The 14,581-nt window shown below is 54.4% G+C and overlaps 3 protein-coding genes across 17 annotated transcripts in view; 1 reads left to right on the top strand and 2 right to left on the bottom strand.

Annotated features, from left to right (window-relative positions):
• Nucleotides 1-2,849, top strand: part of GSE1 (Gse1 coiled-coil protein) — a 79,659-nt gene extending 76,810 nt beyond the window's left edge. For all 10 annotated transcript variants that reach the window (XM_015874198.3, XM_015874196.3, XM_085551909.1 and 7 more), the window contains 4 exons: nt 86-436; nt 656-922; nt 1,118-1,221; nt 2,141-2,849. In XM_015874198.3, coding sequence (XP_015729684.2) covers nt 86-436; nt 656-922; nt 1,118-1,221; nt 2,141-2,275 — 857 coding nt within the window. In that variant the 3' untranslated portion in view covers nt 2,276-2,849. The remainder of the gene's footprint in view (nt 1-85; nt 437-655; nt 923-1,117; nt 1,222-2,140) is intronic.
• GINS2 (GINS complex subunit 2) lies at nt 2,313-6,914 on the bottom strand. Of its 3 annotated transcripts, none has more exons than XM_015874200.3 (6): nt 6,784-6,914; nt 6,567-6,681; nt 5,940-6,039; nt 4,770-4,896; nt 4,191-4,343; nt 2,313-2,372 (listed from the first exon to the last, which is right to left on the bottom strand). In XM_015874200.3, the coding sequence occupies exons 1-5, from the start codon at nt 6,871-6,873 to the stop codon at nt 4,218-4,220; spliced, it is 558 nt and encodes a 185-aa protein (XP_015729686.1). In that variant the 5' UTR covers nt 6,874-6,914; the 3' UTR covers nt 2,313-2,372; nt 4,191-4,217. The 3 variants fall into 3 exon arrangements, with proteins under 3 accessions (XP_015729686.1, XP_015729687.1, XP_015729685.1); XM_015874201.3 differs by lacking the exon at nt 2,313-2,372 and adding an exon at nt 2,840-2,983; XM_015874199.3 differs by lacking the exon at nt 2,313-2,372 and having other exon boundaries at nt 3,013-4,343.
• A 1,294-nt stretch (nt 6,915-8,208) lies between these two features.
• Nucleotides 8,209-14,461, bottom strand: CLMB (calcimembrin). Of its 4 annotated transcripts, none has more exons than XR_004308663.2 (3): nt 13,993-14,216; nt 10,052-10,135; nt 8,209-8,606 (listed from the first exon to the last, which is right to left on the bottom strand). XR_004308663.2 is itself a non-coding variant. In XM_085551903.1 (3 exons), the coding sequence occupies exons 1-3, from the start codon at nt 14,331-14,333 to the stop codon at nt 8,431-8,433; spliced, it is 270 nt and encodes an 89-aa protein (XP_085408029.1). In that variant the 5' UTR covers nt 14,334-14,461; the 3' UTR covers nt 8,209-8,430. The 4 variants fall into 4 exon arrangements, 1 of the variants encoding a protein (XP_085408029.1); XR_014947832.1 differs by lacking the exon at nt 13,993-14,216 and adding an exon at nt 12,382-12,583; XR_001557808.2 differs by lacking the exon at nt 13,993-14,216 and adding an exon at nt 10,983-11,159.
• Between the last annotated feature and the right edge of the window lie 120 nt (nt 14,462-14,581).

Here is a 14,581-nt window from a genome sequence, read left to right as displayed (position 1 = left end):
AAGCTCCTCCATTTCACCTTCCCTATTCACCTCCTGTGCCCAATTGGGCACCACTGTGCCAACGCTGCTCCTTATCTACCCCAAGAGCCACCGCTGCTGCTGGACCCCGATAAGCCTGTGGGTATTGTCACCTCTGTGCCTGAGGTGCAGAAGCCATTGGAGCCGGGCAGAGTGGAGCCTCTGAGAGCTGCAGAGCTGCCCAGGGTGAAGGAACTGGCTGAGAAGCCTCGATTGAGCGATGGGCACACGGGGAAGAAGGCACTGAGCATCCTCAGCTACGTCAGGGGCCCTCTGCCCAAGGACATCCCTGTGCCGCTGTCCCACAGCATGAATGGCAAAAGCAAACCTTGGGAGCCCTTCATTGCTGAGGAGTTTGCCCACCAGTTCCACGAGTCCGTGCTGCAGTCCACACAGAAGGCGTTGCAAAAGCACAAAGGTACCGAGCCGGGGCAGGGACCCCATGGGGATATAGGGAGGAGATCTGTGGGTTGGCACTGTGGGAAAAGGCATTTGTTAACCCCAGTCCCAGGGAATCCCTGGGAAGGATGATGGAGAGGCAAAAATGTGCTGGGAAAACACAGCACAGGCAGCAAAACTCATTTGTGGGGCTGAGAAAAGTCATCAGGGAAGGGGGGCTGACACTCTGTGCCTGCAGGGGGGACGGCGGAGCAGAACCACAAACTGGACGCCTCCATCCACTACAACATCCCTGAGCTTCAGGCCTCCAGCCGCCCTCCTGCCCCACATAATGGCACGGCTGAAGGGCACAGGGCACTCGCCCCACCGCTGCCACGGGACCGCCGTGACTCGGCCTCTGAGGATGAGGAGGAGGAAGATGAGGAGGAAGATGAGGAGGAGTGCCCCAGGCCCAAGTGGCAAGGGATCGAGGCAATTTTTGAAGCTTACCAGGAACATATAGAAGGTAAGGACTGGGGAATGGGGCTCAGCGGGGTGTTAGCCACAGGGCCATGTCACCAAGCATCACCTCATGCCCTGCTGCCCCCAGGCTTTGACAGCCAGACCTTTCCCACCCTGCTGGCAAAGGGAGGAGGTCTTGTCCTGGGGCTGGCAGGGAGTGATGGCTTTCAGGTGCTCACCCCATCCCTGTGCATTGCAGAACAAAACCTGGAGCGCCAAGTGCTGCAGACACAGTGCCGGCGGCTGGAGGCCCAGCACTACAGCCTGAGCCTGACAGCAGAGCAGCTTTCGCACAGCATGGCGGTGAGTGGGGCTTCTGGGGGGGCACCTGGACTCTGTATGGCACCCTGGCCTCCCAGAGAGGCACCCATCCTTCTGCAGGGTCCCCATTGTCCTCTAAGGTCCTCATCCTCCTGCAATACCCCCGTCCTCTTGCATTAACCCCAAATCCTCCCTCCTGCAGCTCCCCATTCTTTTCAGTCTCCCCCATCCTCCTGCAGCACCCCCAAATCTTCACTCACTGCCCCCATCCCCTGCAACCTTCCCATTCTCTTACACTGTCCCCATTGTCCTACAAACACCCCCATCCTCTGTAGTGCCCGATCCTCCTGCAACGGCCCCATACGCCTGCAGTGTCCCCATCCCCTTCAATCCCCCCTATTCTCCTCCAATGGTCCCAGTCCTCATGCAGTCTCCCCATTATCCCCAGCCTTCTGCAATGTCCCCATCCTCCCCTAATGTCCCCATTGTCCCCTAACGTCCCCATCCTCCCCTAACATCCCTATCCTTCCTTAAGGTCCCCATCCTCCCCTAAGGTCCCCATTGTCCCCTAATGTCCTCATCCTCCCCTAACGTCCCCAAATGTCCCCATCCTCCCCTAATGTTCCCATCCTCTTTTAGGTCCCCATCCTCCCCTAACATCCCCATCCTCCCCTAAGGTCCCCATTGTCCCCTAATGTCCTCATCCTCCCCTAACATCCCCAAATGTCCCCATCCTCCCCTAATGTACCCATCCTCTTTTAGGTCCCCATCCTCCCCTAACATCCCCATCCTCCCTTAAGGTCCCCATCCTCCCTTAACATCCTCATCCTCCCCTAGGGTCCCCTCCTCCCCTAATGTTCCCCTAAGGTCCCCATCTTCCTGCAGCTCCCCATTCCCCTCTATGTCCATCCCCCCCTCATGCACCTCCCTGACCGTGTTCCCTTTTCTTTCCTCCCTACAGGAATTAAGGACCCAGAAGCAAAAGATCGTCTCAGAACGAGAGCGACTGCAAGCGGAGCTGGATCACCTGCGGAAGTGCCTTGCCTTGCCTGCAATGCAGTGGTCTAGGGGTTATTTCAAGGGGTATCCCAGGTGACGCTCCTTGGGCCGGGCCGAACATAATAGTCTAGAAATAATAATAATCTATTTTATTACCTTGAATATTTAATATTTTTCACTGGGGAGGTTTGAAGCTAAAAAAGAGAAAAAAAAAAAAAAAAAAGAAAAAAAACGAAGAAGAAGAAAAAAAAAATAGAAGGAAAAAAAAAAAGAATAATAATAATAATAATAAATAATAATAATAATAAAAAAGAAAACGAAACAGAGAATGTGCCATGCATGAAGCAAAGGGCGGCAGGAGGGGGGGGGGAGGAAGGAGGGGGAGGGGGGGGCTCTGACCTTGTGTCCTCCCCCCACCCTTCTGCCCCCCTCCCCACCCCCCCCAACACACACACACACACTTTATATCGCTCATTTCTTGTTTTCTAAGTCCTGATGAAAGACTCCACCGCCCACAACACTAAGGCTGGAGGAGCCCTGCAGGGGGAGGGGGGCACCCCTTCCTTCTCATCCCCCCCCCCACCTCCCATCACCCCCCCACCCCCCCCCAGCTTTGGGCTCCCCCAGCACCGCACTCGGCTATAACCAATAAAGTCCATGAACCCCTTGGAGCAGCGCTTCGTTCCTGGGGGGGGCACAGAGGGGGGAGAAGGGGTGGGGAGGGTCCCATCTTAATGGGGACTGTGGGGTGATGGTTTGGCAATGGAGGAAATAAACCAACCCCAGGGGGGCTTCAGCCTTGTTCCTGTGTACATAAATTAAAAGAGAAAACAGTTTTGTATGTTTTTTTTTTCTATTGCTTTAATTATTGTTGTTATAAAGGAAAACAAAGCTTGCCTTTTTTTTTTTAAACTATGGTTCTGCTTTATGTTTTTTGCCCCCCCACCCTCCTTTTTATTTGGTTTTTATTCCTCCTCTTCATGTTTATAGCAGCCCCCCCCCACTTATGCAATGGGGCAGCCATAAGCATTGCATAGTGATGAGTGCTGGGGAGTCACTACTTATAGGGCAGCATGGGGAGCAGCCCCAAATCCCCCCCCTAAGATAATGAGAGCACATTGGTGGGCACAGGGCTGTGCTCCCAGGGGAAGCTGTTCCTTGTTTGCCACCAGATAAGCTCAAAGGAAAAGGTGACCTCTGCCTTCAGCTCCTTGTGCTCTCACTGCTCTCCTTCCCTGCGTGCAGGAGGGAGGATAGGGATGGAAAATGGTTGGCCATTCACAGCCCTTGTGGCTGCAGCTGCTGCAGCTTTGCTTCTATGCTGAGATCCACCCCCCCCCCCCTTCCTTCCCATGCCAGCCTGTAATATCAAGGTTCCATTTGCACATCCCCTTGGGCAGGAGTTGGATCAGCTTTGCCATCCCCTTTTGGGGTCCTTATCCCCCTCCCTGTCCCTCTTGGGGTCCTGCTCAACCAGCTGGCGGTCACCCAGGTGCTGGGATGTTTAATAGCACCGACCAGCCTGGCTCGGAGAGGGAAAAGCCATTTCCTTTTGTCCTTCTCCAAGGAGCAGATGGATGTGCCTCCCAGCGCTCTCCCTGCCGGCACAATCTTTCCCTGTTTGGAGGCTCTGAGTGAAGCACCGCCTTGAAATCTATTGCTTTCAAGCCAGTGTGTGGCCTGTGCTGCCCTCAGAAGTTCCCTCTATGAAGTACACCCACGCTCTGCAGGGCAGAGGGATCTGCCCGACATCATTAGCTGGATGCTGGCAAGCCACCACCTGTATCCGCGAGCATCTTTGGCAGCAGCCTCTGAACCAAAGGGAGGTGAAGTGCTGCTAAGGGGAGGTGAGAGCTTCATGGAGCTCTGCAGCAGCTCCCTGCTCCCTCCCCAGGCTGTGTGGGAGCAGCAGGGGATGCTGCCAAGGATGGGCTGCATGTAGATAACCCAACTCACAGGGTGCTGGGGGATGTGCACAGGGAGGTGGAGGTTGGCACAGTGGATGTACATACATGGAGGGCTGGTGTGGGCAGAAGAGCTCAGAAATCCTGGGACTCGGCGCTTCCCGAAGGCTGAAGGTTGGTCCGGAGTTTGTACATGTGATCCAAGGCTTGAGTAAGGAAAGTCCCAATGGTGTTGATCTCCATCAGCGTCAGGTTGTCCAGCTGGAAGAGAAAGCAGAGCCGTGTTGAAGGGAAGGCGAGGAGCCTGGCAGCACGGTGACACCCAGAGGGACCAGCTAATAGAAGCCTACGACCAACCCAAGCTCTGTTCTCCCAATGCTGCTCCCCTGGGAGCCACCAGCAGCCCATCAAAAGAGGTTTCAACACGTGGCTTTAGCACCTGACATTGCCCAGTGCTCCCACAAGCAGCTCTCATCAGCCTCCAACCCACCCACAGCAGCTGGGCTCCCCCCAGTGAAGCTGCCTGAGCTTTGCCCCCATCCCATCCCATCCCATCCCATCCCATCCCATCCCATCCCATCCCATCCCATCCCATCCCATCCCATCCTCATCCTCATCCCCATCCTCATCCCCATCCCCATCCCCATCCCATCCATCCCCATTCCATCCCACCCCATCCCATCTCACCTTGGCATGAGCCTCCTGCTGCCTCACGAAGCTGTCTGCAGACAGCCTTAGTTTGGCCATCCGTGTGTCCCACGTGTCCTTCACCAGCGTCCGGATCTCGTCTGCTTTGGGGATGTTGTCAGAGGCGCTGGAGGAGAGAGAGGATCAGAACAGACTGGTATGTTATGTCAGTGGTGTAAGTAATGTTGGCAGCTCTTCAGCCCTCTGAGGCAGAAGCGGAGCAGTTTGCTGTATTAAACCCTCCCTTCCTCTCCTGCGACTTGATGTTAAAATCCATCCTGGTGCTTACAGGGCTGGGATTTTCAGGGTGGTTTATTTACCCAGGAATCCTCAGCTCCGATGCAGCGTCTGCTTCTCACTTCAATCCTTCTGCTCTGTAATTGCCCAGCTGGTACCAGGTACGAGCAGGGCCAATAACCTGCCCAGAACCACACACAGGAGGGGAACTGGAAGGACTAGAAGCACTGTCTGTGCTCTCGTGGTTCTATCAGGGTGTATTAAATTGAAGGGACTTGACGAGTCGTGCCGCATCCTCCCATTAAGGCAATTCAGTGCTGCCATAAGGACCTCGAGAGATGAGATCAATTCACACGGACAGAGCTGTCAGGGTTATTCTAGCGTGAGCCAAGAGCGTCGTCTCCAGAGGAGAAGCCAGTGCTTAAACGACCACCCCACTGTAATCAAGGGCTTCAAGTCAGGAGAGCCTGAGCTTAGAAAAATACCAGCCAGCACATTTTACAAGTGAAATGCCACAGCAGGCACGAGGTTAGACTCGGAATAACCCCGCTCTCTTGCTTCTCAAGCAGAGGAAAGAGGAGCTTTCCTCCTGAAGGAGAGCCAAGGAAGAAGCCTGGAGGGTTCAGGCTGCCGAACAGATTGCAGCCATGGAATGTGCTGTCTATAGTCCAGGCCTCTCCGCTCAGCTGCTGCTCAATAAAGCGGCACAGCCCCAATTATCAGGGCACGGAACAAGCCATCCCCAGTTACTGCAATGCAAAGTTACCATGAGAAAACGGCTGCGGTGAGAGATATTGGCACGTTGTGAAATAAACCCCCATTAACTCTCCCTTTCCCACAGCCCTCTGGGGTTGCAGCCAAAGAAAGCTGGAGAGATTATCTATGCAAGCAACGTAGTCGGGTGGAAACTGTTCCGATGCATTTCCCACTTACTAGTTTAAGAGCAGCTTGGTGAGCTCCATGTAATAGGGGCTGGGCATCGGAGTGAAGGTGTCTTCTTTGCGTTCTTGGTCCCGGATTTCCTCCAGCTTTTCTATAACACAGATAAGGGATGTCAGATGGTGGCAGACCCCCAGCTCCTGACCCACCTCTTCCAAATCTCTGACTCAAGCTGGTTTAAACATGGACAATATACAGCCAGGAGAAGGCTTTTATAATGAAGCCAAACACCCTTTATACCTAATGCCTGTCCTGGGGTATAGGAGCAGCTTTGCCACAGCAGCTCTCAGCTCCTAAGGGAGGACAGATCCTCATCAGGGCCATAAAGCTGATTGATGACACTTGGCTCACCATGCTGGATCCACATCAGCTTGACCAAACCTTAAACACTTGCACTAATGAGTCACTGTGCCCTTGAATGAATAGAACAGGACTGCTCCATTAAGGCCTTTTATCCCTCTACCAACCCCACTCCTGCCCACCAAAGGAGCAGGACTCAAACACCAGATTCAATTGGGAATCACTTCAATCACTTCAATTAAGCTCCCCATTAATGGAGATAACCAGAGAGCTTCCCATGCGCCTTCTATGCCCTCAGAACCTGCCGTCCTGTGTCCTTACCTACATCCATCCACTCTGGTGGGATCAGGCGACATTTCTGCCTCTGTTTCAGATTGATGGCCAACCAGACCGGCACTTCTACAGGCAAACCGGGGTTGAAAGGGCCCAGATCCCCCTGCAAAATCAATTAGAGATGAGAATAAAGGCACCCCCTTGTCCCCACACCCCCCATATCCCCTCAGCCCCCCCCCCCATTGCCGTTATCTCCCCCTCTGACCCCGATCAGGTGCACTGTGTCCATGCTGAAGCTGGGTACGATGGTCACCAGCTCCTTCTCGGCCATAAACTCCGCCTCGGCCGGCTCCATTTTAATGGACCTTTAATAGGGTCCGGAACCGGCGCGCGCCCGCCAAACGCCCACGCTTCCTATTGGCTGCTGACCGACTAAGCCCCGCCCACACCACCCCGCTTCCCGCCATCTGGCTCGTTTTCGCGCCCTCCGCGTGTGGGCGGGACTCGGAGCAGCTCGGAGCGAGCTGATTGGTTGTTTCATTCACCCGTGGGTTTCTATTGGTTAACATACGGGGAGGTCCGTGTCGCTCGCCGTGGGACCAATCCCGATGCTTCCTGGGGCAGCGACCAATCAGAGTTCAGCACTTGTTGCCGGGGCGCCTCGGGGCGCTCCATGTGGTCACGGCGCTCGGAGGTGCTGCCCCCTGGCGGCCGGGAGGAGAAGTGCACCCAGCTCCGGCCTCACTATGGGCAGTAGGTCGGTCTGTCTGTCTGTCCGTCCATGGGCAGCCAGTCGTGCTCGTGAGCCAGCCATGGTCCGGCTGCTTGTTGCTTCGATTCATCAGCCAACACAGGCTCCTACTTACCATCCATCTGTCCATCCATTCATCCATTTGTCCATCCATCCATCTGTCCGTCCATCCATCCATCCATCCATCCATTTGTCCATCTATCCATCTGTCCGTCCATCCATCCATCCATCCATCCATCCATCTGTCCGTCCATCCATCCATCCATCCATCCATCCATCCATCCCCCCTTCACCTACCCACATGTCCATCCATCCACCCACTTGTTCATCCATCCGTCTGTCTGTCCATCCATCCATTTGTCCATCCCCCCCTTCATCTACCCACATATCTACCCCTCCATCTATACATCCATGCACCCACTCAACCACCCACCCCCCCATCCATCCCTCCACTCATCCATCAGCCCATCCATCTGTCCACTTGTCCATCCATCCATTCCCCCTTCACCTACCCACCTGTCTGTCCATCCATCTATACATCCATGCTTCCAACCATGCACCCACTCAACCACCCACACGTCTATCCATCCTCCTACCCACCCATCCATCCCTCCACTCATCCATCAGCCCATCCATCCATCCATCCATTCCCCCTTTACCTACTCATGTGTCTGTCCATCCATCCATTTGTCCATCCATCCATTTCCCCCTTCACCTACCCACCTATCTCTCCATCCATCTATACATCCCTGCTTCCATCCATGCACCCACTCAACCACCCACCCCCCCATCCATCTCTCCACTCATCCATCAGCCCAAAGGCTCATTGCCCCCCACCACTCCCCACCAGCCCCCATTGTGTTGGGTAGGTCTGGGGGCTTCAGGAGTGGATCCCCCATCCATTCCCACCCCCGTGGTGCCACCAGCACGCGCTGCAGCTCCGCCAGGCACTTTTATAAATGGCTCTGACATGGTGTGAGTACACTTTTGTGTCTTTTGCCATCTGCTGCTGTCATTAAAAAATGAAGTTTCCATCTGCTTTTGCACGCCGTCCTCTCCCGGGGCTCTCCAATGAAGCTGCACATTGGGAAGCATCACCCCCAGCGGGGCAGGATCCAGCCCTGGGGTTGTATTGAAGCTCTTGGTGTCCCCTATGGGTGCTCAGCACTGGCTGCAGGGCGGTGACGTGCCCCCTGTTGCTCTCCGTGTGTCCCTGCACAACATGGTCCCTGTGGGTGTGGGTGGTGTGACGATGATGGAGGGCACGTGGAGGTGTTTCCCATCCTGTTCTGGGGTCCCGCTGCTGCCATTCCCGCTGCTCACACACATCTTCAACCCTATAGGAAGAAAGGAAAGCTGGTGAGCGGGGAGGGTACATCAATGCAATGCTCTGCTCAACCCTATACGAGCCACTGGAGAATCCCCAGAGCCCCACGATAACACAACAGAACCTTCTTCATCCCCACTGTGCTTGTTGGGGTGCTATAGCCCCCAGCTGCCCACCCTCCTGCTGGGCCACATAGAGCTCTAATCTGCTGCTTTAATCAAGAGGAAAACCCAGCTCCACACACAGCGAGCGGCCGGGGAGGTTTAATTCTTCTGCAGGAGGAAAATGCCCGAAGGGGACAGACACTGATATTTTTAATCTCTTTTTAATTAAGGATTAAGCCCTGCCTTATGTAAGAGAGCCGCAGGGGGGTGTTTTAGTGCACTGCTGTCTCTGAGCCCTGCACAGGAGAAGAGTGTGAGCTGTTGGGGATACCTGGGGGCTGCACCCCTGTGGCTCTGACCCCATTCTGGGGGTGCTTCAGTGTGGGGGATGCACAGCAGCTCCCCCTTGGTGCTGAGGGCTGGGCTATGGGTGAAGCATCCCATGTCACAAAGGTCTCTATAGGACATAAAGATATATAGGACATAAAGGACCTTTATAGTCTGTAGAAGGACAGTAGGTGGGGTGTTTGTGCTTGGGTTGACCACAAAAGGGGTCAGAGCAGCCCAAATTGTCCTTGGTCATCCCTGGACTGAGCAATGGATACGCTCCTGTGTGCACAAACCCATCACATCCCATTGGGATCGAGGGAGACCCCATCGCATCCCATTGGGATCGAGGGAGACCCCATCGTATCCCATTGGGATCGAGGGAGACCCCATCGCATCCCATTGGGATCAGGGGAGACCCCATCGCATCCCATTGGGATCAGGGGAGACCCCATCGCATCCCATTGGGATCAGGGGAGACCCCATCGCATCCCATTGGGATCAAGGGAGACCCCATCCCTGCAGCCCCCCCTCCCAGCGCCACGCCACAGCCCCACCCCAGTATGAGATCCCAGCCCTCTGCCAAGCGGCATTAAGAGCTAATGGGAGATGTGCTGCTCAGCATCGCGGCGCATTAAGAGCTCCCACTTCCTTTCTCTCTCTACGCCAGAGCAGACGTGGCGGTTGCCTCGACTCCATTAAGAAAATTGAAGGTTGGGGATGGTGATGCTATTAAAGATGCTCGGGGTGAAGCTGGGGGGCCGGGGTACCCAGCTTTCCCTTTAAGCATCCCAGATATGAGCATCACAGGGGGCTCCAAAGCCAGGAGTAACCTCAAGACCAGACCCTACATTTAACAAGGCTGGAAACATACCCACATCCCCTTCCTTTACACGCAGCATCATCCCTCCAGAGGCCAACCCCCTCCTGCAGACAGCAGCGATACCTTTAGGAGTCAGTAAAGCGCCACGTCCCCAGCTCATCCCTTTGCCCATAAACCACCCTGGCACCCACCCAGACCCACCTTTCAGGCAGGATAACTTGAGCCCCATGTTCTCATCCTCTTCTCGGGGCCTCGCCGCTGCTCCTGGCTCTCCAGCGCTGCTCACTGCGTAAAGAGAGAAGCGAGGGCTGTGGGGAGCACGGAGACGGGAAGCGACGCCGGTAATGCTTCGAGCAGGAGGAATGGGAGAGGACTCGATTGCTGGCTAAAAGCGTGCACCTATGGGTTTATATATAAATACATATGCCTATGTATTTATATAGCGAGCTGCCTGGGCACAACAGGAAGCGCTGTAGAAAAACCACGGGCTGATGTCACGGCGTTTCGGTGACTCAATCCCAGCCACTGAGTTTGGGGAGGAGGAAGAGCTCAGCACCCCAACATTGCATCCCTGCTGGGGACCTGCATCCCCACTGCTGTGCCTGTATTGCAAAGGTGTTTGGGTGAGGAGGATGAGAGCAGAGCAAATGGGGGTTGGAGCAAGCAACCGGTGATTGCAGAGAGGATCATGGTGGGAAAAAACCCAGAGCTATAGGACACAGTGTATTTGTATCCCTCCTGCCCACAGCTGATGGGAAAAGGACTGGTGTCTCATTCCTGCTCTCACCTCCCACCCTAAGCCCCTTCCCCAGGGCTGGATGTGCTCATAGAGCCTTGGAGATGCTCAGTGAGACCGAATCCTCCATCACCCTTTTGCTGGCTGGTGTTGAGGCTTCAACTTTGCTTCCGTGTCAGAGAGTTGTTTGCATCGCCGATGAGTTCACGCTCCAGAAACCCACAGACACTCATTGCAGGAGTCACAGCCACAGCATCAGCGTTGTACACGCGGAATAAGCTCCATGTTGTGCCCGGAGGGGATACACAGAGCACAGCGGGGTCCCAGCAGGTGGGTTGGGAAAGGGGAATGGGACAGAATCTCAGCCCCAGCCATATAGAAGGGGATGCCACTTACCTGCCACCGTGCCTGTTGAGGTTGCCTTGCATCCCAGCTCCCACTATGAGCTGAGAGGGGGATTTCTAGCCCCGTTCCCATCCGTGCTGTGGGTTTTGCAAGGTTGGTTTCTAACCTGGTTAATCGGGTCGGTGAAGTCCCAGCTCCTCCCATCTGTCCCTCCCTGTTCTCCCCCCCTTCCAGTCCCATCAGAGCCCTGCCAAGGCTGGGGGTGGGTGATGGGGGGGGGGGGGGAGCCATGCTTTTCTCTCACCCCACTGCACAGCCCAGCCTGATGCTGAGAGCTGGAGCCCCTGGAACATGAGCATCCCTATGGCAGGATGGGCTCCTAAACATCCCATGGTGTGTAGGTGCTGATGCTGAGGTCCATACCCATAAAGGGGCGATGCTCCTGCTCCAGTTCTTGTGGCCAGAAAGGGGCTGTGTTCCCTATGGGGTCTCATCTGCCCATCCAAAGACCAGCCCAGGGGCAGGACCAGGCAGGGGGGTGGGGGGTCTCTTACTGCCCTGAGAATGACAACTCCAGCTTTCACCCTGAGGTGAACAGCCTCTGCCTTTGCCTGCATTAAAAACAGCCGCAGGAGGATTTTGCACATCCGTCTCCTCTGCAATAACGAGGCAAAGCCTGAGATGCTCCTTTCAGAGAGCTGAAAAAGCAGGAGGTTCATATCCAGGGCAGCGTCACATCCAGGGAATCCCTCCTCACAACCTTCCTGACTGCAGGCAGGAGCCAAGGGAAAGCCTTGAACCAGAGCTCAGGAAGCACCCTGAGGCTGAGGCCCAAAACCAATTGAAATGAATGGGTCGTGCACTTTTCTGCCTGTCCAGATGCAGAGATCAAGAGGCAGAGGGCACTCAGTGCATGCAACATCCCTGGGGGTCCCTTACCAGACACAGCAGCACCAAGCTGGTCTGCACAAAGTCCCTTCTGTTTGCTATTTAATGCTTCTTGAAGCCCTTCTTGCTGCTGTTTGGAGAGGACAAAAAGCCCTGGATTGAACCAGAGCAGGAGCAGCACTTGTGTTTGTTGCTGAAACAGGAGCAGCTGAAAAGAGCTGAATTGCAGCAGCTGGGAGGTGAACAACAACATCAGAGTGCTAAAATAACTGTGGTTAGCAATGCGGGCTGAGCACTGCTCCAGCAGTGATACCTGAGAGGCACAAACACACCTTCCTGCAGCCCCCTCCATAGGCTGGGGGAAGCAAACAGCCCTGGGCACGGTCATAGGGTTCCCTTTAGGTTCCCTTTGGTTCAGCCAGCAGCCGGGTTCATTTGGGGAAGGGAGAAAGCATCCCAAAGCAAATCTCCTGGGGTAACAGCAGCAGAGCTGGGTTGAGGCAGGAAGCAGCAGAGCTGCTGTTGCAGAGAGCAGGAAGGGAAGCGGAAAGCAAACACGTACCTTAAGAACAGAAGCGGAGCGTGGTGGGCTCTGCTGCCAGAACCACATCCAGAGCGATGTGCTGCCCTGCTGGGCATGGGTTCAACAAGCAGCACAGGGCCTGGGTTGGAAATTGGCTTTGAGACCTGGCCACTGCTTCCCAGCTCGCTGAGCTCCAGGTTAATCTGAGCCCAGCTTTCCCTTTTATCCCCTCTGTGTGTTTTTTTCCTTTTCAATTAGGTCTGCTTTTAAGCTCCGGAGTGCATTTCTAGGAAGGGCTGCATTATTTCTCCAGCCTTTCCAAGCTGCTGCTGGGGCATTCCTGGCACTGCTCCCTCCTGCACCCAGCTCCATTGCTGTGTGCTGCACTCAGGTTGATCCCCTTTCCTTATCTATACTTGAAAGCATCGTGCCCTGCTGGTATGGGCTGATTGAGGGCATTCTGTGCAGCCACATGGAACCATTTCACCTCTTGCACAGCCCTGTTATTGGAAGCTCCATCCCACAGCCATCCATCTGCCCTCCATCCTCCCCAAGGACATGGAGTGCCAGCCAAAACCAAAGCAAAACAGCATTGCCCACCCAACACAGTGCAGCTCCAGCAGCTGAATTACAGCACAAACCCCAGGTGCAGCTCAGAAGTGCAGGCTAAGCACGTTTCCCCCCCGAGGACATTTTCCAAGCTGCAGCTCATGCTGCTAACAGCCTCTTCCATTAGCATTTGCCTGCTCTTCCCGTATCAGTAATGCCCTCTGTCTGAGCATCTCAAGGCATTTTACAAACAGCAGAGTGCAGGGATTAGGCTTCTAGCCAGGGTACAGAGACCCCTGTTTGCTTCCTACAACTGCAACTACCACCTCCCCTTGGTCTGCATCTCTGCAATACAGCTGAGGACATCACAGGGGTGGGGGTCACCTCCTCTCCATCCCATCAGCTGAGCAGCTCACCTGATTCCACAGCCCCATTGGCTCTCAGGAATAAGGCTCTGCTGGTTCACACACTGCCATAGGGAAGAGAATATCCCATGAGCTTCATGGCTGGCAGATTGAAGGGGCGAAACTTCAACAGCAGACCATCTCACTTGCTGAATTAAGAAAGCGGGTCTAAATACACAGCAATGAGCTCAGAGTGAATATGGATGCAGTGTGTTCCCCAGCAGCAGCAATCAGCCCCACAGCAGACCTTGCCCCAGCCACTGCTCTCCCTGGCTGTTCTGATGTGCTTATATATGATTGCAAACAACACCCCTGGGCCCCCAAACCCTCTGTTCACTGCCTCAAGCTGGGGCTGTGTGTGGAGGTTCTGACCTGCTACCACAAGGCTGGAAGTGCCCTGAGCCAGACAGCAGCTCGTGTCCTGCCTCAGGGCACTGCTTGTGTTCCTGGGCCTCAGATCGATCCCATCTTTGATCTCAAACTGAATTGGCTTTACAAAGAAGAGTGCTCAAGCCTTTTGCTTCTCCCCCTTGTGACTGAAGGCTTCAAGGTTAGCACTCCTGTAGATCCAGCAAAGAATAACATACATCCTCCCACTCAGAAACCCAAGTGCTTTGTGCTGGCATTCTCAGGCACTTGGCAGAGTCTATTATTGCTCTGAAATATTGGATTGAAAGCAGAACCAACTCTAACATACCTCAGCACACTGGAATCTATGGCATCTTAGGTTCTATGGATGAGGTGGATCCTTACAGGTGGCAAAACACTCAAAGCATCTCATATGAAAGCAAACTGAAGTCAAAGCAGTAAGGGCTGCTCCCCTTCCAGCAACAGAGTCTCAATAGTTAAAGGCAGCATTCATCCTTTCCATCAGGTTGCAGCCTGATGATACACACTTTGCTTTGCCTTAAGAGGGTGAAGGGAGAGCGTGTGCAAGATTAGCCTGTATTAGCATATATACAATCAAAGCTTGACGATGACATCTCGTTACAGAGAATGAGAAATGGATTTCCTGTGGCTCGGCTTACCCTGCAGCATTGGTTAACCATCTCACATAACCAGCTATCTTGATAGGGCAAAAGCTGTCACTGCAACAACAGGGCAGGCTTCATGAGATGATTGCAAAGGAAGGTAACAGTCCTCTTCCTGCACTGAGATCTGCAGGGCTTGCTTCAGATGCACACTGTGGATCATTGCTGCTGCTTCCAGGCTCTGTTGTCTCAGTGCTTTAAATACACTTGTGGCTGTGTAACATAAGGCACCAAAACATGCTCATCTTGCTGCTT

This window comes from Coturnix japonica, chromosome 6 (genome assembly GCF_054131305.1).
Source record: "Coturnix japonica strain WE chromosome 6, WE-NBRP24, whole genome shotgun sequence".
In the NCBI taxonomy this organism is placed as follows: Eukaryota; Metazoa; Chordata; class Aves; order Galliformes; family Phasianidae; genus Coturnix; species Coturnix japonica.
This window is presented reverse-complemented; position numbering and strand designations above follow the sequence as displayed.